This window comes from Schistocerca piceifrons, chromosome 6, assembly GCF_021461385.2.
Source record: "Schistocerca piceifrons isolate TAMUIC-IGC-003096 chromosome 6, iqSchPice1.1, whole genome shotgun sequence".
Taxonomy (NCBI): domain Eukaryota; kingdom Metazoa; phylum Arthropoda; class Insecta; order Orthoptera; family Acrididae; genus Schistocerca; species Schistocerca piceifrons.
The window spans coordinates 588676666-588697934 of NC_060143.1; the positions used below are offsets into that span (position 1 = coordinate 588676666).

The 21269-nt window shown below is 44.3% G+C and overlaps 1 protein-coding gene across 1 annotated transcript in view; it reads left to right on the plus strand.

Moving 5' to 3' along the window:
* LOC124802464 (cadherin-99C) overlaps positions 1 to 21269 on the plus strand; it is a 628642-nt gene that overhangs the window by 439563 nt on the left and 167810 nt on the right. Inside the window, exon 6 of the mRNA XM_047263250.1 lies at positions 19256 to 19495. Coding sequence (XP_047119206.1) covers positions 19256 to 19495 — 240 coding nt within the window. The remainder of the gene's footprint in view (positions 1 to 19255; positions 19496 to 21269) is intronic.

Here is a 21269-nt window from a genome sequence, read left to right on the forward strand (position 1 = left end):
GCTCAGAGCCATTTGAACCATTTGAACCATTCACTGTTCGTGCAGACATTCGTCTCTTTATTTACTCTGTTGCAGTTTTGCACATATCTGAGAACTTCGTTTCAAATGTTTCTGTCTACGTAAGATCTTCCTGCGTCGAGATTCGACACTCACCCGCATTGTAACGTAGAGACTGCGCCACCGGGTGGAATTATGTTTGGATGTTCGTATTTGCATTCTCTCTCAGAGCTTTTGCACCACCACATACTTGTTGTAGGTGTTATCAGGTATACCCTTGTCCTCTCACTCTAGGTACAGGAATTGTTTCATTTACTCTAGTGTTAGTCAATCGATGACGACATACGATCGAAGTGAAAACGTTTCTGAGACAGACAAAAGTTAAGTTTTTGTTCTTGAAATTTTACTGTTGACGGTTGCACTCTGCCAACTGCAGGATTTCTAAATGGCGACAGGTAACACACACACACACACACACACACACCAAGTCACTGAATTTAGCACGGCTCACCAACCCCGTCGGAGGTTCGAGTCCTCCCTCCGGCATGCATGTGTGCATTGTCCTTAGCGTAAGTTAGTTTCAGATTAATTAGTGCGTAAGCTTAGGGACCGATGACCTCAGCAGTTTGGTCCAATAAGACCTTACCACAATTTTTTTTAAAACAAACATTGAATTTTCACTTAAAATTTTTGGTGAAATCAACAAGTAGCGTCGAAATCAACGAAATTTCCACCTAAATAAGTGTTAGCCCACCTTCTAGCTGCATTCTGATGCTTGTAAAACGAATATTGTACCTTTGCGTTGAAAACTGGGAATATTCATTATCATTCAAGGCGTACCAAGATTTTTTTTCGTTCATTCAAGCAACTCCATAACAGCCCAACAAATTTAGGGTAGAAGATAGGGGAACAGTATAGAACCTGTGTCAGCCAGCACGACACGTGATAGCAACCATGTAACTGAATTTCACATCTGATGGTTCCAACCTTACCATATCTTGCACACTGCACACATGACATCAGACGTTTGCAAAGGATTTGTAAATGGAGACAGGTGACAAGCATACACAAGGTAATTGAATGTGTGTCGAATAATATGTGGCAGTACTATCGTCTGAATTAAAGATCCAAAACCACGACAACTAGAGAACTGAGAATTCAACACAGATTTTTAACGAATAGTGGTATAATGACTTCTTAATGTTTCCGAGAAATCTCTTTCATCTGCTTCTCCTGTACTTTACAAAGCCAAAGGACGACTTAAGTCTAACCACTCTATGGATCGGAAGATCTCGGTATCTGTTCTCTCATCCGTCAGTCGTAGGATCTGTATATGTCACTTACCATTTCTTACGACTTGTTAATGTTTGTTTGTGTAGAGGAAAACACTGTAACTATAAATAGTATCCTAATTCCATCTCCTTCTTTAATCGGACCATTTATAAATTCAGTAAGTTGACTACAGTGTCAAAATAGTGTTGAAATCCAAGTACTCGAGTTCCATGTAGTCTACATGTAAGTTAATCGCTGTAACACACGAACTGTTGTTAAAAGCAGTTATTTCACCAGTTTTAAAAATTCAGCAAACTGCTTCCCAACTTGTAGGTGCACAATGTGGTCTTCTTATAAGCCAGTGGACACATCGCAGAGTACTATTACACAGGCTATAACAAACTAGTCATGATAAACAACACAGGCGCCGAACTACATAGTGGTCCTCTGTGCTAGAAAGAATAAGAGATAAATGTTGAGGGAGATATTTCCAGCAGTGCATATCTGACTAACAGTATTTACGGTGTACAAACAAAACAGCGACATTCTAACGGGTGTAATAGTCCATTCTCTTCTTATCCGAGACAGTTCAACATGAAACACAGCAAGCAGTGTCAGGCGCCTGACCATTGCACCCCATGCATTCAACACAGGCCAGACGTCGCCCCAACACGCACGTGGCAGCATAACCGAAAAGCATTTTAAGATATATCGATCCTAGATTGAGTCTCTCCATAGAGATCGATGTTGCAGGGTACAAGTCGCCCAAGTTCACCGTATTTGAGCTCTTAAACTTACTTGACAAAGGGATATATTGTTCTCATCATTTCTGATTAATTTTAAGGGTATTTGCACAGGAAAATGTGCTGTAATAGCTCATACAGACGTGTGGGTTGCAGTGGCTCAGCTGGTATAGTAGTAGCAGTAGTAGATTCACTAGCTTTAAACAGTAGGTCTCATGGCGAATTCAAATTGAAATTAGTTCCCAAATAGCTGTAGGATTCCCAGCCAGCTGTGCCGCAGGGATCCGCACTCTCTTTTGCTGTATGACAGTACTGTTTTTTAAATTAACACCTATTTTCGCTGTAGGTGCATCTTGGCGTGATGGAAATTTGATCTCGATATAGAAGAAATGTTAAACTCCAACCATTCATCCTAAAAACATTTTAACGGGTAAGTGATTCCTCAGGCGAAGTGTTTCACCTCATGAGCAGTGTCCAGGCTTACTAGCCGCCAAGAACATATTGGGTAACTAGACCAGCCTGATACAAGCCTTCACTGCAGTGGTGGAACTCACAGACTGTCAGTAGCACTGTAAAGTATGGAGCGCTTGAGGGGTGGTAAGAGGGCTGGCGATGACGATGGAAGCTGTAATTTGGGAATCATTTTGATACATTTGGGGTGTATTTTGTTGTATGTTTTGGCAGAGTTCGTAGGATTTGTGGGGTGAAGTATTATGTAGTCTCCAGTGATCAATTTCCTACTTCACATGGGGTCCTCAATCTCCAAACTTCATTTGAAATATTTCTGATTTATCGGAACACAAGTCTCTGCTATAAAATATTAGCATGTTATTTACGTATGACGTTTCAACATTGTAAACCACTGAGCATGGTAACGGTATTTCTGTGACGTCTCCCTACTGCAGGTATTAACCTGTATTGTCTATAAGTTTAGATGCATGACATCCTCAGTGACGCTAGAATCCAAGATGTGTGACCTGTGGATATGGGTACAGTCTGAAATAACTGTTGGCCGTAATATTGATGTTTTATTGCTAGCAGAATCGATTTTCGATCACTTAGTGATCATCTTCAGTGCTGTACAAATAAACTAAGACACTGGTATCAAGTTATCAATAAGCAAAACTGAGAAGCGATCACAATAACTGAAGCCGCTGTTTACCAGTTCTTGCAGCGCTGTGGTCATCTACCCCACCACTCATCTTCGGCGTACAGGCTTCCTAACCATCAAGTGGACCCAAGACTTTTGTCCCGGACTCGATAGTGAAAGGTCGAATATCGTCATGAAGCGTCATCAGACCTCCAAGCAAAAGAAATTTAATCGCACACTCGATTGTAAGTTTTAAACCATATCTCTCCCTCAGTGTTTATTATTCACTATGTCTATATGTGTCTGTAAGAGTTTTTCACGTTTTTTTACTCCTCCTTCATTTCACGCCTCCCTGACACATTTGAGCAGCAACAGCGGCACTGAGGTCACAAAAGTCACAGTAAATCTCCTGACATCGTGCCGGACCTGCTTTTCCCCGTTTAGTGCAGCACGCGGATGTGGCACGAACTTACAAGTCACTGGAAGTCCCTTGCGGAAATAGACAGCCTTACTACCTCTGCAGCCATCCATAATTGCAAAAGTGTTGCGAGTGCAGTATTTGTGCATGAACTGCCTTCTCGATTATGTCCCATAAATTTTGGAAGGGTTGCCAAATCATTCACTCAAATTGTTCTGAATTCCTGAATGTTCTTCAAACTAATTGGAAACAGTTGTGGCCCAAGGACATGGCGCATTGTCGTTCATAAAAATTCTATTATGGTTTGGAAACATGAATAGCTGAAATGGTTTTCAAGTAACTGAACATAACCGATTACAGCCACTGAACAGTTCAGTTGGACACTCTGTGTAAACAGAGGCCACACCATTACGGAGCTGCCACCAGCTCGCACAGTGCCTTATTGTCATCTTGGGTTCGTGGCTCTGTGGCGTCTGCGGCACACTCGAAACCTAGCATCAGATTTTACCAACTGAAATCGGGGCTTCATTGGCCAGGCGATGGTTTTCCAGCCGTCTAGGGTCCACCCGATACGGTCGCGATTCCAGGAGAGGTGCTGCAGGCGATGTCGTGCTGTTGGCAAAGGTCCTCACGTCGGCCGTCTGCTGCCACAGCCCATTAACGCCAAATCTCGCCGCACTGTCCTAACGCATACGTCCGTCGTACGTCCCACATCGGTTTCTGCGGTTATTTCACGCAGTGTTGCTTGTCTTGTAGCACTGACAACTCTACACAAACGCCGCTGCTCTCTGTCGTTTAAGTGAAGCCTGTCGGCCACTGCGCTGTCTGTGGTGAGCCTGAAATACGATATTCTCGGCACACTCATCTCACTGTGGATCTTCCAATATTGAATTCCCTAACAATTTCCTAAACGGACTGTTCCACACATCTGGCTCCAGCTACCATTCCGCATTCAAATTTGTTAAGTGCCGCTGTGTGGCCATAATCGCTTCGGAAAACTTTTGACATGCATCACCTGACTACGAATGACAGCCCCGCCAATGCACCGCCCTTCTGTACCGCGTGTACGTGACGCTACTGCCTTATGTACATGCGCATATCGCTCTTCCATGGCTTTTGTCACCTCATTGTACATCAAGCCAGCGACACATTCCACAATGCCACTCAAAACACGTTGGACTGGAAGCCAAGTCTGCATGCCGAACTGCGTCCATCATGTGCATCAATAAGTCATCATGCAGACCGACTCCATGATGGAGTTCCTGGTATATCGGAGCCACAGAACTGGTTCCAGACTTCGAGTTTCCAATATATCCAACATACACACCGATAGTCAAGCCGCCATGATTGCATTGTGCACTTGACTTGATTAGCACCAGTCAACAGATGTTCTAAAATACGTTATTGGTTACATCCTTTTCTTGACGACGGAGAGTATGAGTGCAACAGCGATGGGGTAGTACGTGGCGTCCCATGCATCTGATGACCGCACGCGCGGGGCTGTGTTTGTCGGCCACCGGAGCTGTGCAGGCCGGTCAAATGGGCAGCGTGTCTCGCTGTCATTCCGAACGCGCCACGAGCCTCTTCGACCAGTGCCATTCCAGCTGTGAAACAAACACACCATGAGTGCAACAGGGATGTTTGCGAATGTGACAGGGTAAACCAGTTATGTTGGCCATTGATGCGTCGTATATATGGATCGTGATAAGCCCTTCGGCATCAACTAAGGCCTGAAGATGGTGCACTGAAGCGCCGAAACTGGAAGCTACACAATAAATGACATCACAAGGACGGATGTAGGTGTTTCATTTTGTTACAGTAGTGAACGGCTGTAGTCCTCCAGGCCTCAAGCCAAAAGAATGGACATACAAAAAGATTTTCGACGTTGGCACCAACATCTGCCATAAATATTTCAGTTCTCAACATTTCAGATGTTAGCGCTGTTTTTTCATTTTCCTGTCGTCTTTATTTTTAATAATATTTTCTTCTGTCTCACATTTATGAGAGAACTTTCTGGTGACCTCCCTATTGATATGATTCCAGTCCCAGCCAATGTAATGAACAGTAAGATTGAAATAATGATTTTTTTGAAGGTATCAACCCAAAAGTAGCTTTGGTTTTAGCCACGATGCACTCATTCGATATGGCTTTCAGAACTTCTGACAGTGCCTCGTCTTTAGCAGCATTTGCATGCAGAATTGTTGCATGGTCGCACAGTAACTCGGACGCATTGGCACACCTGTACTTTGCTCTTTAGTCAATGCATACGTGCACGAGATTCGTAAAATATGGGTCTGTCAATCTGGTGAATGGCCGAATACAACCTGCACTCATTTTAGCACAAGCATCCCTAAACCTGATCTTCATTTCGGATGTAACTTGCGTTGCATGTGTACCATCAGGCGTGATAACACTAAATCTGATGTTTTGACAGCTGGGAGAGATTCATGCTTGTTTTAAAAATTTTTGTGTTGGAACACCAGAATCATCGTAACGACCCTGTGTACCAATTTGTGCTGCTTTCGAATATCTCTTCAAATTTTTCCCAGCCTGGATTGATTATGTGGCTGCCTGTTTTAGACCGCACCACCCAGTCATCTGATAACACGTTTTCCCGGACATTTTGTTTCTCTTACTGTTGCATCGCCTGTATTCTGTGGTGAGGTGCAGTGGTAAGCGTAGCGCATCGCGCAGGCGCACACTGCAAATTCACAGCAAGTACGAGCGCGTAACACTTGCGTAGTGGTACATAGGGCGTAATTTACGCGTGGCTGTCAAGAAGCGCTCAGGTGAATGCGTTACCGGGCGAGATACAACGGTTACCGTCTGCAAATATTCTCTCTCGCACAACGCAGAGGATAAGGCACGGGTCTGCAGAGCCCTAGACACCTGATACGTCAGAGCCGAAATCAGTTCAGCGTGCGGAATTGCTTCCGGACTGCGACTTTCCACTATTACCACCGTCTGAGCCCCTCGTCAAGCCGCTACCACTGTTTCCTGCGTCTGTCTTAGTGATATTATTTGCTGAACGTACAAGTTGAATGCCAGTGACAGTAAAGGCATTTTTGTAGGCATCTCCTCAGTCATGAGTTAAAAGTAATGGTAATTTTTGGAAACTTCAGGATTTAGAGACATGAAAATAGTGCTTTCAGACTATGAATGGCATGAATTACAGCAGAATTCAACGCAAGTAACTGCTACGTTCAACTCCCGACCGCGTGCAGTGTTACTAGATGGTCATACAGTATGTTTGGAGGCTATCAAACAACAGTGAAAATTTACACCAACGAGAATACCACACTGATGTGTGGTAGTGTAGTTATCCAGAGTACTGTGTATGAGCTTGGTGAAAGGTGGACATATGTATAGAGATTTTCTGGAAACGTCTGGCATGTTGCTACAGAGCTACGTCAGAAGACTTCAGAGGAAGCCTTTGCTACGAACTGCGATGCGTGCTCTGGTTCAGTGTGCACCGTGTTCGATGCATCTGCACCTCGCTTAGGTTGCCAGAGAATTACGTACATATTTATATCTATTTCTGTATCCTACTACGTTACACCAAATTAAAAAAAGTGAAAATAAATGAGTATTTATCTCCCTAAACCGTGTTTCATTTCATCAGAAAGCTGAAATATGTCGAAGAAAATGTATAGTTTATATTATTAAAGTACAAAGGGCAACAGAAATCTTCACATCTTAGAAATCTGCGTAAAGAGACAGTCAAGACATGTCTCGCTTCTTGTGAAGCATGCAGCAGAACTTGAGCTCTAAGTGGGTCGTTGCCCATGCACGAAGAATACACACGTATCTAGCTGGTAGTATACAGTATTTCTCGATGTGAAGGGGGAGGAGAAGGTGGTGGATAATTAACAGTCCAGTTATTGCTACATCGAAGAGACTTATCACATTTTATGAGGGTCGTTCAATAAGTAGTGCCCCACAGTTTTTTCTCAGAACATATTTATTGTTAAGAGTCAGAATTTGGTGACAATATACATGAACATGTCTTATGCAGCTCCTGTTTTTCTACGTAGTCTCCTTCGCGTTCTATGGCCGTATGCCAAAATCGTGGAAGAGCATGTATTCCCTGCTGGTAAAAGCTCTTTTCCTGTAGGCGTAGCCATGTTTTCACTGCATGACTGACACTCTCGTCATCTTCAAAGTGGCCTGTCCGTCGGGCTCAAAACGCTCCAACAATTCAGGTGAAATCACCTTTCTTTGAATCTCGCGGCCCACTGTGAGCATTTGTGGAACCCATCGGGAACACCTCTTTGAGTATCCGAGAGTCTCGGTCATTGCAAGTGCACTTCCAATGCTGACTGACAACTGTAAAGCCAATTGTCGAGTTGTGATGCGCGCGGTCGGCACGAATAATGGCATCCGTACGTTTCAGCGTGTCTGGAGCAGTGGCTGTGGCATGACGTCCCGAGTGGCTGTCACATGACGTCCCGGGCCCCGGGCGCGGCTGATCGCGGAGCTCTGTTCCCGCATTTCCTCAGGCTGTAACTTTCTTTATCCATCGCCCAACTGTACTCCTATCAACTGCTGCATCGCCATACACTGTACACAAACGTTACTGATGTTCACCGCGTTTTCTTTCCCTGCACACATGAATGCAATAGCAGCACGCTACTTGTAACGTGAGTCGTATGTGGACGCCATTTTGACGCTGTGCTACGGCTCTGCCATCTGCCAGAAGGGTTCGCAACTTCACCGGCGGACAGAACAAACATCAAATGTGAAGCACCAATAAGGACGATTGCCTATGTGTGTTAATGGCTTTTTAAAAATCTGGGGCATTACTTGTTGAACGACCCTCGTATATGAGATTAAACTTAACAGTTGAACTTATTGCAGTGTAAGAGAGATGCTTAACAGTTCGTCATTTCTAGTTGTTCTCATGATGTCAAAGGAAAACTTGCAAGTTTATTATTGGAACAGGCAAAATGTGTGTGGAATGCAGTTGCTCAAAAATGAAAGTACGCGTGTACTGACGAACTGCGCGAGATGAGGGAGGGGGCGACCGTACTCGCAAGCGCCGCCCTCACGGACGGGGTAGGAATCCGGGTGTGAGGCGGAGCTGTAGACGAACGCAATGCCCGGCACAGCACGATACACTGTGCGCATTGTGCGGCGTGTGGTGCGCCTCGCTTGTACGGACGCAAAACCCGGACAATAAGGCGTGCGGGGTAGAAGCTAGACGGGATACCCGCAGCAGCAGGGGCGTCGGGTTCCGACCGCGCGGGCCGGATCTGCGTGGGCGGCGGGTCGGGGCCGCGGCAGTAACCGCGCGCTGCTGGGGGGGGGGGGGGGGGGGCGTTCAGGAGCGCCACGCCCAGGAGGTGTATGCGTGTAAGTGGAGGAAACAGCGCGCAAGCGTGGCGTCTGTAGTTTGGTCACTTCTGAAATCTCGTGTGTGCCCTGTGCGCGGCGTCTACGTTGCCTGCAGTGTTTCGTACCAAAATCAATCGAACACGTGTTATCGTCGCTACCACAGCAGTAGGTACTGCAGCTACGGTAATGAACATGTTGCTGTTGTGCTCCTCAGTCCGAGGACTGGTTTCATGTAGCTCTCCATGCTACTCTATCCTGTGCAAGCCTCTTCATCTCCCATGTAACTATAGCAACCTACAGCCTTCTGAATCTGCTTACTGTTTTCATTTGTCGTTCTCCCTCTACGATTTTTTACCCCCCACAGTTCCCTACAGTACTAAATTTGTGATTCTTCGACACCTCAGAATGTGTCCTACCAACCGATCCCTTCTTCTAGTTCAGATGACACTGTAGTAATGAACAAAAGTGAAAGTGTTATATCCTAGCCAGTAATGCCACCCGAGCCCGCTGCCAAAAGGTTGGCAGCATCAAAGTCCGGACGCCGTCCGCATAAGCAGCGCCAGCGAGACAGGAAATCGCCGCAAGTCTGCGCGCACCACCGCTGGCTTCTGGTTTCTTAAGCGCTGGAGTCGCGAGCGCTAGGACAGTTCTGTATTCGCCGCTCAGTTGTATACTCGCCACCGAATTGTGTACTTGCTAGTCAGTTGTGTGTTCATCGCAGCAGAGTTGTTGTTAGTCGTCAGCCGACGCTGACCTAGCCGCTCCGACTCGAACTAGACAGATCTCTGTAGACACGGAGTTCACTACTGTGTTTCTGTATCTTCGTTAATAAAGATAAGTACCGACTTTTATTTAATCAGAGTGTTTGCGTTTTCATCTTTCTGTTCACTGTTCCAGCGGACCGGTCGGCCCGCTATTAAAAGTGTGGCGGTGACTTCGTAAGCCGTTTCTACAGCGAATTGTTTGTCGCTACGAACGCCGCCACAAAAGAAAGAAAAAGTGGTACTTGGGTAAAAGAGTACAGGGGAGAATGGGCAGTGATATAGTACTGGACATCGTCAAGGACAAAGTAAGCCGGAGGGACGCGGTGAGTGACGAGGGAGACCGTCTCTGCATTGTCGAACAGCTACTCTCGGACTGTTAGCAACAGGTCACTCCGTGCTGACGTCTTTGGTGATATCGATCTGAATCGATACCTCGATCGTAGTCGGCGTCCCCAAGCGTTCTTTGGTTTCTCGACTGGCACTTCGGCCGTTACGTTACCATGACAACGGCGCCCTTTATCAGTACACACCTCTATGATATCATGGCGGCCATCTCGACCTTCACGTTGTCTAGGCGACGCCGTCGGTTTAAATTCCTACCACAGGGCACTGCCTAGTAAATATACACGGCGTGTATATATTTTAATGGTTGTGTCGTTTAATGAATTTTTACCTCTCATTATCTCTTTATGTAATACGGGGGTAACCCCAAAAGTAAGGTCTCCTATTTGTTATAAGTAGATACACCTGTTTATTTCTACAGTGATTTACATCAGTTTACAGCTTGAACATTTAACTATTTTTCGACATAATCACCATTTCTGTCGATGCATTTTTGTAGACGCTGTGGCAGTTTTAGTAAGCCCATGTCACACCAACTCGCCGCCATGCTGTTCAGAAAGTTATGAACCTCTTCTTTCAGCTCGACGTCGGAGCTAAATCGCTGGGGCCACAATTAACGCTGACAGGTACTGTGCGACCCCTAAAAAACTCAAACGGGCAATTCAGAACCCGAGAAGAGGAATGTTGAGCAAGGCCGTACACATTCTGCATGACAACGCTCGCCCAGACATCGCTCGGCAAACCGTTGCTCTCCTGCAACAGTTTCAGTGGAACATAATCACCCACCGACCCTATAGTCCTGACTTGGCGCCCAGTGACCATCACCTGTTCCCTAACTGTAGTATATTTATGGAGACGCAAGCTTTCCCTCGTACTCAGATACGACGCTACTGGGCTCTTGACTACATATTACATCCACTAGATGCCAGCGGACTCTGCTGGACATGGAAGTTCAGTTTTTCGGCTCGTAACGTGCTGTGCAAAAAGGGTGTTGCCCGCCACTCTTGTAGAAAGTATCATACTGTTCCATTATATGTATCTGCCATGTTCTCGGTGGCTGCCACTCTACTTGTAAATAAGTATGAGAATGTTTCTTTCTCAAATGTTGGTACACATAAGACTGCATGTCTGATCGCTCTGTGATGGTTATTTTACTGCCGATGAAATAACCACTATCTATTGCACATACAAAAATATTTGTGGTGAGTCTTACAAGAATTTAATACTTTTTTGGCTTCAGAGGCACTGCATAAGTCTCCACTGCCAGAAGCATGAATTTTCATCCTTCGATTTTTTGCAGTTTCCAAGCAGAACACATGTGTGGGTTATAGGTTATAGGTTATTTTCAGCTTACGTGAAATCGTTAGGGTTTTAACAAACGTGGTTCCTGCATTTTTCACGTTGTCGTATTAACTCAGGTCATTCGAACTGTGGTTACAGTGCTATCACAACACTATATTGATTTTGGACCTCCTATGGTCCATTCCACGTCAGGTTATCGAATTGGTAGCATTTCAAATTAGGTTATCGAATCGATAGTATACGAGTTGTGTCTGTGTGTAGTTGCCACTGATGGATGGTGACGTGACTTCTGGCTGCTGAACTCTTACGTCTTATGCCGAGATGTGGCCACCCTTCCAGAGGTGATCTGACTCTTAAGGCTGTGTCCTACGTGAGCGACAGCGAGCCACTCCTGGATACGCCACACTCATCGGGCGAAAAGCTCGGGTGTCCTGCGTGAGAGCGACCATGTCGCGCTACAAGATGGCTGCTTAGAGCCACCCAGCTGTTTCTAGAAAATCGCGTCCTTAACCTGTAGAATACTGTAGCTGGAGAGTAAGGCTACAGAATTAAGTTTACTTAAGAAAATAAAGCGGAAAGCAATGCTGTGTTTGAAATTTGCAAAGGGAGGAATCTTCATGGAGAATTTGATAAATAGCAACAACTACGAAGATCACCAAATTCTTCGAATACACGTGAATGAGCAGAAGAGCATTCGACTATCTCATCAATAAATTAAATACGAATGTTTTTTTACACGAGCAAGAACTTGTAACAGCTAACAAATGCAGAGGAATGACTACTACATGAATAACTACGTTACATCTAAACATAAGTACACAGTTGGAAAACAATAAACAATAAGTTACTGTGGTGTAGAGGTATCGTTACAGATCGGGATAATGCGATATAAAAACTTCCTAGGTTCGATTCGGGGCCGTTTTTATATTTTTATTGACTCACTTACAATTATGTATACTAAGTTTTATGTATACTGTTTTCACTGCATCGCTAAGTATATTTTTAAGGTCTTGCCAAAGAACTTGATCTTCACACCTATCCAAGTATATGATACAGATTTAATTCCTAATAAATTATAAGAACCACGAAATTTTAGAGTTATTTGATATTGCAAACGTAATTCACCAGCAGTCAATGTTAAGGTCAAGCGTTTCAATTGATGTAAATAGTCTGTAAAAGTAAAACATACAAAATTTTTGAAAAGAAAGTCAAATGTTATGTGTAATGATTTGTCTAAAAGTATGAAATAAAAAATTTTAGGGAAACGTTTGGTGCACCTCATCTTCTGTTCATGATTTCGAGCATCATTCAAAGGCATATAGAACGTTTCTCTGCTTTACTTATTTCTTTTACACAAATCATTTCATAAAGTATTTGACTGATTTCTTTCATTTTTTTTAAATTTCAAGTTTTATTCAGAAAGCGTGATCTTACTGACTCTTCGTTTGCCTTCCTAACGAATTTGATTCGAAGGAAGCCTTTTTGACATTTAAATATCACACCAGTGTATCTATTTATGTGAGGGATTGCTAGGTCTTGAAAAGATGAAATTTTTGACACTTCATTTACATAGGATGGCATCAGCTTTTCGTTAAATATTTCAATTTTTCCTCGGCTTACTAATTAAGTTCTCGTTAATGACCCTGATTATTTTCAAGCAGTTAAATATTTTCATGCCAAACTAGACCTCCTTCTGGTCACTTTGATACCCCGTTCACCTGTTTCTCTCCCTTTGCATGCGTACGAAAATTTGGACGAAACCTCATGGTGTAATTTATAGGGAGTCTTGTTTTCGCTCTGCTCACGCGTTTACAAAAACGTATCGAGTGTTAATCATATGATAAAATAGTCCTTTCTGTGTGCTGTCGCCGGCCGAAGTGGCCGTGCGGTTAAAGGCGCTGCAGTCTGGAACCGCAAGACGCTACGGTCGCAGGTTCTAATCCCGCCTCGGGCATGGATGTTTGTGATGTCCTTAGGTTAGTTGGGTTTAACTAGTTGTAAGTTCTCAGCGGTTGAGTCCCATAGTGCTCAGAGCCATTTCAACCATTTTTTGTGTGCTGTCATTTCCAAAATTCGTCATTTTGATATCTTGAACCGTTTATGAAATACAACGATTTTTACGACCACTTGATTCCCGAAGCGCAGGAAAGGTTCGGACGCGCAGCGACTGACCCGTCCGCGGATATAACAACCAATATCTCGGCTTTATTTCGGTCTCAACTTTAAATAAAACTTAGACATATATTACATTTCGTATACAATAATGTATGGTCTCAAAGAACTATACAGGAAGTCTACGCAATGTGATTTTATCTCTGCAAATTCGTAAAATACCGTGCAGCCAAGTACTCAATTTCGTGCAATACAGTAACTATGACGAATAACGAAAATAAATTCAGACCTTTATCGTTTAAAGATATCAAGCTATAATATGCGGAAGAATCAAATGGTTTTCTTAAAATCGGATGTTAAGTAATTCATAACTGCAGTCGCGTCCGCTCCACCACTTTGCTGAGAAGACACGTGGCTGTCGCTCTCTGTCGCGCTTGCTGCAGCGACGAGACTCAAACGTCGCCAGTTGCAGCGGCCGACAGGCAGCGAGACAGATGTCGCTCACGTAGGACCCTTCCGTAACTACACCTGCAGTTGTGTTTTGTCGCCTGAAGCTGTCGCTTGCTGTGGGTCGCTTCTGTCGCTCACGTAGGACACAGCCGTAGCGGACTGCTGAGGACTTCTCGACAGGTCGATAATGGAAAGGGAGCTCTCCCTGAAAAAGTATTCGTTTAAATGAAGACGCAGTTGTTCCTGCTTCAAAGCCGACAGTTTGGACTTTAAATTAGGGGAATAAGGTGGTGGCGCTTCTCGGGCCATTTCCATTCCCAGGTATAGTGTTACATAAAGACAATTGTTCTATTACACAATATACAGGGTGGTCCCGTTATAGTGACCAGGCCAAATATCTCACGAAATAAGCATCAAACGAGAAAAACTACAAAGATCAAAACTCGTCTAGCTTGAAGGGGGAAACCAGATAGCGCTATGATTGGCCTGTTAGATGGCGCAGCCATACGTCAAATGGATATCAACTGCATTTTTTTTTAAATAGGAACCCCCATTCTTTATTACATATTCGTGTAGTACGTAAAGAAATATGAATTTTTTTCTTCGACCACTTTTTTCGCTTTGCGATAGATGACGCTGTAATAGCCACAAACGTATAAGTACGTGGTTTCACGTAACATTCCGCCAGTGTGGACAGCATTTGCTTTGTCATACATTACCCATGTTAAAATGGACCATTTACCAATTGCGGAAAAGGTCGATATCATGTTGATGTATGGCTATTGTGATCAAAATGCCCAACGGGCGTGTGCTATGTATGCTGCTCGTTATCCTGGACCACATCATCCAAGTGTCCGGACTGCTCACTGGATAGTTACGTTATTTAAGGAAACAGGGAGAGTTCAGCCATATGTGAAACGTCAACCACGACCTGCACCAAATGATGATGCCCAAGTAGGTGTTTTAGTTGCTGTCGCGGCTAATCGGCACATCAGTAGCAGACAAACTGCGCGAGAATCAGGAATCTCAAAAACGTCGGTGTTGAGAATGATACACCAACATCGATTGCACGCGTACTAAATTTCTATGCACCAGGAATTGCATGGCGGCGACATTGAACGTCGTGTACAGTTCTGCCACTGGGCACAAGAGAAATTAGGGGACGATGACAGAGTTTTTGCACGCGTTTTATTTAGCGACGAAGCGTCATTCACCAACAGCGGTAACGTGAAACGGCATAATATGCACTATTGGACAACGGAAAATCCACGATTGCTGCGACAAGTGGAACATCAGCGACCTTGGCGGGTTAATGTATGGTGCGGCATTATGGGAGGAAGGATTGCTGGCCCCCATTTTATCGATGGCAATCTAAATAGTGCAATGTATGCTGATTTCCTACGTAATGTTCTACCGATGTTACTACAAGATGATTCACTGCATGACAGAATGGCGATGTACTTCCAACTTGATGGTGTCCGGCACATAGCTCGCATGCAGTTGAAGCGGTATTGAATAGCATATTTCACGACAGGTGGATTGGTCGTCGAAGCACCATACCACGGTCCGCACGTCCACCGGATCTGACGTCCCCGGATTTCATTCTGTGGGGAAAGTTGAAGGATATTTGCTATCGTGATCCACCGACAACGCCTGACAACATGCGTCAGCGCATTGTGAATGCATTTGCGAACATTACGGAAGGCAAACTACTCGCTGTTGAGAGGAATGTCGTTACACGTGTTGCCAAATGCATTGAGGTTGACGGACATAATTTTGAGCATTTATTGCATTAATGTGGTATTTACAGGTAATCACGCTGTAAGAGCATGCCTTCTCAGAAATGATAAGTTCACAAAGGTACATGTACCACATTGACACAACCGAAATAAAATGTTCAAACGTGCCTACGTTCTGTATTTTAATTAAAAAAAACCTAACTGTTACCAACTGTTCGTCTAAAATTGTGAGCCGTATGTTTGTGACTATTACAGCGCCATCTATCACTAAGCGAAAAAGTGGTCCAACTAAAACATTTATATTTCCTTACGTACTACACTAATATGTAATAAAAAATGGGGGTTCTTATTTTAAAAAAACACAGGTGATATACGTTTGACCTATGGCAGCGCCATCTAGCGGGGCAACCATAGCGCCATCTGGTTTCCCCCTTCAAGCTAGACAAGTTTCGCCTTTGTAGTTTTTTCGTTTGACTCTTCTTTCGCGAGATATTTGGCCCGGTCACGATCAATGGACCACCCTGTATATATCTGCTCCAAAATGGCTCAGTTTAATGCAATGCTGGCCTGTCTACTACTACTGAACAACATTTGTCTAAGATTTCCATTATCAGAAAAAAACTGATTTTGCTTGTTAACACAGCTGCAGAGCTGGTCCTCTGATTATTAAACAACACATATCAATTATCTGGGAAAATTTGTAAAATATTTAACTTCAAGTAAATGACTGGTAAAAAATTATGTTCTGAAAAACCGTATTATTGAATACATTTCTGCAAACCATTTCATAAATATTGAACATTAAAAGTCTGACTTAATTGGTACTGACAAATCACAAAAAGATTGAAGCAAATTGATGTTAACATCTCAGACAACAAATTTAAATACGCGCATGGCGATGAAGAATAATAAAGTTTACCTTACACTAAGACGGCAATGAACTGCGCTGCACCAGCGGCCGACGACTACTGCTATTGCTCTTACATGGCTATGAACTGTACTGTAGCGGCGAGCTGCTAGGATTTCTCCGTAACAGCGAGCTATTGCGACTGCTCCATTAAAACGAACTATTGCGACTGCGAGCGATTGTTACTGCTGCCGACACTGCTCTGACCTGCGATTCTATTGCAGCAGAGATGTTTTATATCGCAGGCAGCGCGTGAGCAATACATCGAAATTACATTTGCTCCAGCAGGGTAGTGAACAGTAAACCTCTTACATAATGAACCCCTTACAGTTTATATTTTGCTTTTATTTAGACTAAACAAATTTATATACAATTTCCAAATGTGTTTTTTCCGTTCGACAATTCAGAAACCAAGTAGATTCACCATATAGCACCGTTTTTAGACGTAATCTAGAGCGTTCTACACATTGCGCTGCTCAAAATCTTCATATCTATAATAATTAATTAATTAAGAGCGATAAATGTCAATAATAATTTGCAAACAATGAAAACTATTGCAAGTTAAGTGTATAGTATAACTTAACTAGCTTAAAATACGTGTGATGCCACCCAAAATATTATATAGTGCCGTTCTTTACGTCATGAATTTTCTATTGAATTGTATAAACAATTTTCCCTCAAACTTTGTTTATTGCTCTTTACGGGCTTAATTATTTATGAATCTGAACATATGACTACGGAACTCGATCCGCTATGACGAAACGTTTTCAATGAGTGTTCGCTCATCCCTGTAAGTTGTTATTTACTATTTTTATTAATTTTTCAGTATTCGTGATATTAACCGGTTTTGAGGTTACTATAACTTTTGCGTCTCGTGACTTGAAATAAAGATCTATCTTTCAGAAGGTGCATATTGCTGATCACAATCCACTGCCGCATCGCTCTTCACCGTAAGTTACATAGTTTTCGCGTAATGCGTGAAAAACCGAGCAATGCCCCAAACTGCGGGCCACGTGGCCGCCCGGTGACAGAGACCATCCCACCGTCCGTTGCAAATCTCGCGCGGGCGCGACACGCGCTTCCGCGAATCGCACACCGTGTAGCGCGCTCGCTCTCCACAGAGCAGTCCTTGCATACTAGAAATATTCATCTAGTAACGGGGGTTTGTACTGTCACAATACCCCCACTTGCTAGCGCATGCACGCAGTAAATGCAAGTAGCACCAACAAAAAAACGCAAAAAGAGTGACTGACCAGTCATGTTAAATTAGTCCTAGAAATTTAATGGTTTACTTGGCAATCTAGTCGGCAGTGGCATCACCCTAAAATAAGTAAAATTCCCTATGTATTTTGTGCCCAACAGAAAGGAATTTGTAACATATCTGTAAAAAACCCTAATCCAAAAAATAAAATTTTCCTTAACCATGATTCTAAATTCGTGTTTTCTATGTGTGTGTGTATAGTACAACAGGCCTGGCAAAGCAAAACAAACACAAACAATTTTAACAAAATCAAAACAACTTTTATCGATTTCTTTTTTTTTAACTTCCTTATTTTGGGCAGTATATTATGCACACCACATTGTTTCCAATCAATTTATTCACTTTGGAACACGTATCATTTATCAATTTATTTCACGAGCACTATCGCTTCTCACTGCCAAAAATGTCTTCCAGGGGTGCCCCCAGACTAGATGTAGTGTCACGGCTCCCTACTCAGGCGCCGTTTCCTGTCCTCGCACTAGCCAGTTTATGGAGCACTACAAGGGAACACACAAAATCCCCAATGAAAATCATATATACACGAAAGTTTTCCCCGCTTACCATAGAGTGGTCCAGCCTGGAACCATCCTCATGCAATCCAGAGCTGACACAGCTAAGACAGAATTTCAGGGCAAACCATCACTAAGAAACAGGCTAGAGCAACAGCTGGGTAATTGTGCCCAACAATCTGTTCAATACTAGATTAGAAATGCCCACGTCATTGAGGCAGTATTGCTTGGCGACAAAGCCTCCGTAATCAGACTTTAAATAATATATGACTGTTGTCATGGCTTGACAGCAGAAACTAAAAAAAAATACCTTACTTGATTATTACGGACCATGAATTAATTTCTGGGGTTTGGCAATGTTTCCTCAAAAAAAAAAAAAAAAAAAAAAAAAGACTTTTAAAAATCTCTATTAAAATTCACCTATACACCTTGTTATAATATCCTCTATTCGTATCATCTAGCCTAGACTGAGAGTACAAGGAGCAAAATAAACTAACTTTAATTTTACAATCCCCATGCTGTGTTGCTTACCCTAATATTCAGCCCACCAACTTGACCCCCGCGCACCAAAGGAAGTTTGGTGTGTCTACATACAGAACGCAGTGCAAAATATGTTCAAGTTAACGATTACACCCCAAAATTTCTCAAACAACATAAAACCTTGTGCTGGACCCCCCATGCACCAAAAATTACTCATATATATAAGCCCATCAGTTATTCATATACCACAGCACATAATGTTTACTTCTCCAAAAATTCTTATTAGACTCATGAGGCTTCACTCTGAATATATGTTCAAAATACACCACTCTGTCAGGTCTCTCTGAGAACACATCTTTGTTCTCTACCAGTGAATCGTACAGCTCTTCTCTGTCACTGTCACCAATGCCCTCTGTCTGATAGATCTCCCTTTTCTTTTGATCTCCTCCTCTGTCCCTACTTCATCCAACATGCACTGGGCCATGTACAAGCTGTACTCGGTTAATGTGAGAGGTGGTGGACGGTGTGCCCGCAGCTGACGCCGGTGGGCAGCACGGTGTTCCGCGGCCTGAAGGCGGTGGACGCGGACGCGGGCGTGAACGCGCTGGTCGAGTACTCGGTGGTGGCGGGGCAGCCGCCGGAGGGCGAGGGCAGCGGCGCCGCCGACGGGGCGGCCTTCTTCGCCATCCGGCTGCCGCACCAGGGCCAGGTGACGGTGGCGCGCGCCCTCGACTACGAGCGCACGCAGCGGTACCTCGTGACCGTCGTCGCCTCGGTGAGTGTGGTCGCGCCGCCGCCTCACCCTGCTGCCCGCCCGCCTGCCCGCCTCGCCTCTATGGCTGCGCACTGTGCTCACGACGCGGCTTGTGCTCGCTTTCACCCTCCAGTCTCGCCTCCAGTGTTGCCACGTGTGTAGCCCGCGAGGCAACTGTGGACGGTACTTCTGGCACCACTGTTACCCTCCCACGCCTCCCCCCACCTTCGCCGTTCGATTCGTGAACAGTGTGTGGCGAGAAGGACTAACAGTGAAGCCGGGTATTGTTTTCAACTTCTGACTTTCTCTTTTTTTCACCGTGCGAGAGTAAGGAAGGCAAAGTAGTACACTGTGTTTCCAGTCTGTACCTGGAATATACGCTCTCGGAATTTCGACAACTTCTCCGTCACCCACGACCGCAGTAGTATCTCCCACTGGCCTCGAACATCTCCACAAAGCGTGCGTCCTTATTACTAAAAACCTTCACATTTTGTCCATATTCTGTACCACACTATCCAGAAGTATTAAAACGTCGGTCAGTTAGCCCTATCTGCCTGTTCTCCCTAAGACGATGGTCTCGTTACATCTGGTATCAAGTTACACATCCGGTGTCAGGTTACCCATTTGAGCTCGTCGGTTTCCTCATTCCCTCTCTTCCAGGGAACCACCACGAATCGATCGAGATCACCAAGCCAGTCGAGCGACTCGTATTCCGGGTCGTGACGTAACTCTATAGTTGTCACATGTGCAGCAACCCCTGTCCCCTCCCCCCTCGCATCTGCACCGATGAGGACCGGACACCTCGTCCACACCTTCATCTTTTAAAACTCAGACATTTCAGTGGAGCACCGTAGGGAGAAGTTCTAAGACGTCTCTTTTTGCCGATATCAAATTATGTCACGCGAATCTGATTCTGCATAACAAATTAATATTTCGTCATTAGAGGCACAAGCAGAGGTCACGGCCAGGAAGATACCTATTTACCCTCATTTTTCCATATTTTCCACAATTTTCCACATATTACCCAAATAAGTGAGTTACTTCTCAATCTGAACATTGCTGTCACAGTGTTGCGTGGATCTTACGGTGCTCTCAGCCGATCACAAAGTCGCATCGCACTTATTTATGTATCATTGCTAAGCCACGACTCCATTACTAGCTTATGTGTGATGTCGTGTATTATCACAGTGAATGGAGATCGAAATTGTGGCTGCTGTGGAAAGCAGGATAGATGGCTCTAACGACAGAGTGCAGTGCTGGTGCGGGAAAGTGTTTCGCAGCACTACGTCGTAAATGTGGCTCCGCAGCAGAGGACCCCGTCGTGTTCCCTTGTTGATGGAATGATAGCATTGATTACGATTGCAGTGGGCATCATCGTCGAGATTGGACCGTGGATCAATGGAAATGGATCGCCTGTCGGATGAATGACATTTGTTGTTACACTAGTTCACTGGTCGTGTCCATATATGCTGTTATCCAGGCCAGTGCCTGTCAGAAACATGCACTTCGCCACGGCTGCAGACCAGTGAGGGCAGTGCTATGCTGTGGGGGACGTTCAGCTGTAGGACCTGTGGTAGTACTCGAGAACTGTGTACTATGTGATTATTGCGGATCAGCTACATCTCTCTGTGCTCGATGTTCTCCCTGACGGTGGAGAAATCTTCCAGTGGGATAACTGTCTGGATCGTGAGACCAGTATCGCGCTACAGTGGTTTGACGAGTGTGCTAGTTGAGTCACATTGATTTCTGGATTACCAGTTACTCTGATCAGAGGCCTGTTGAAGAGATTTGGGAC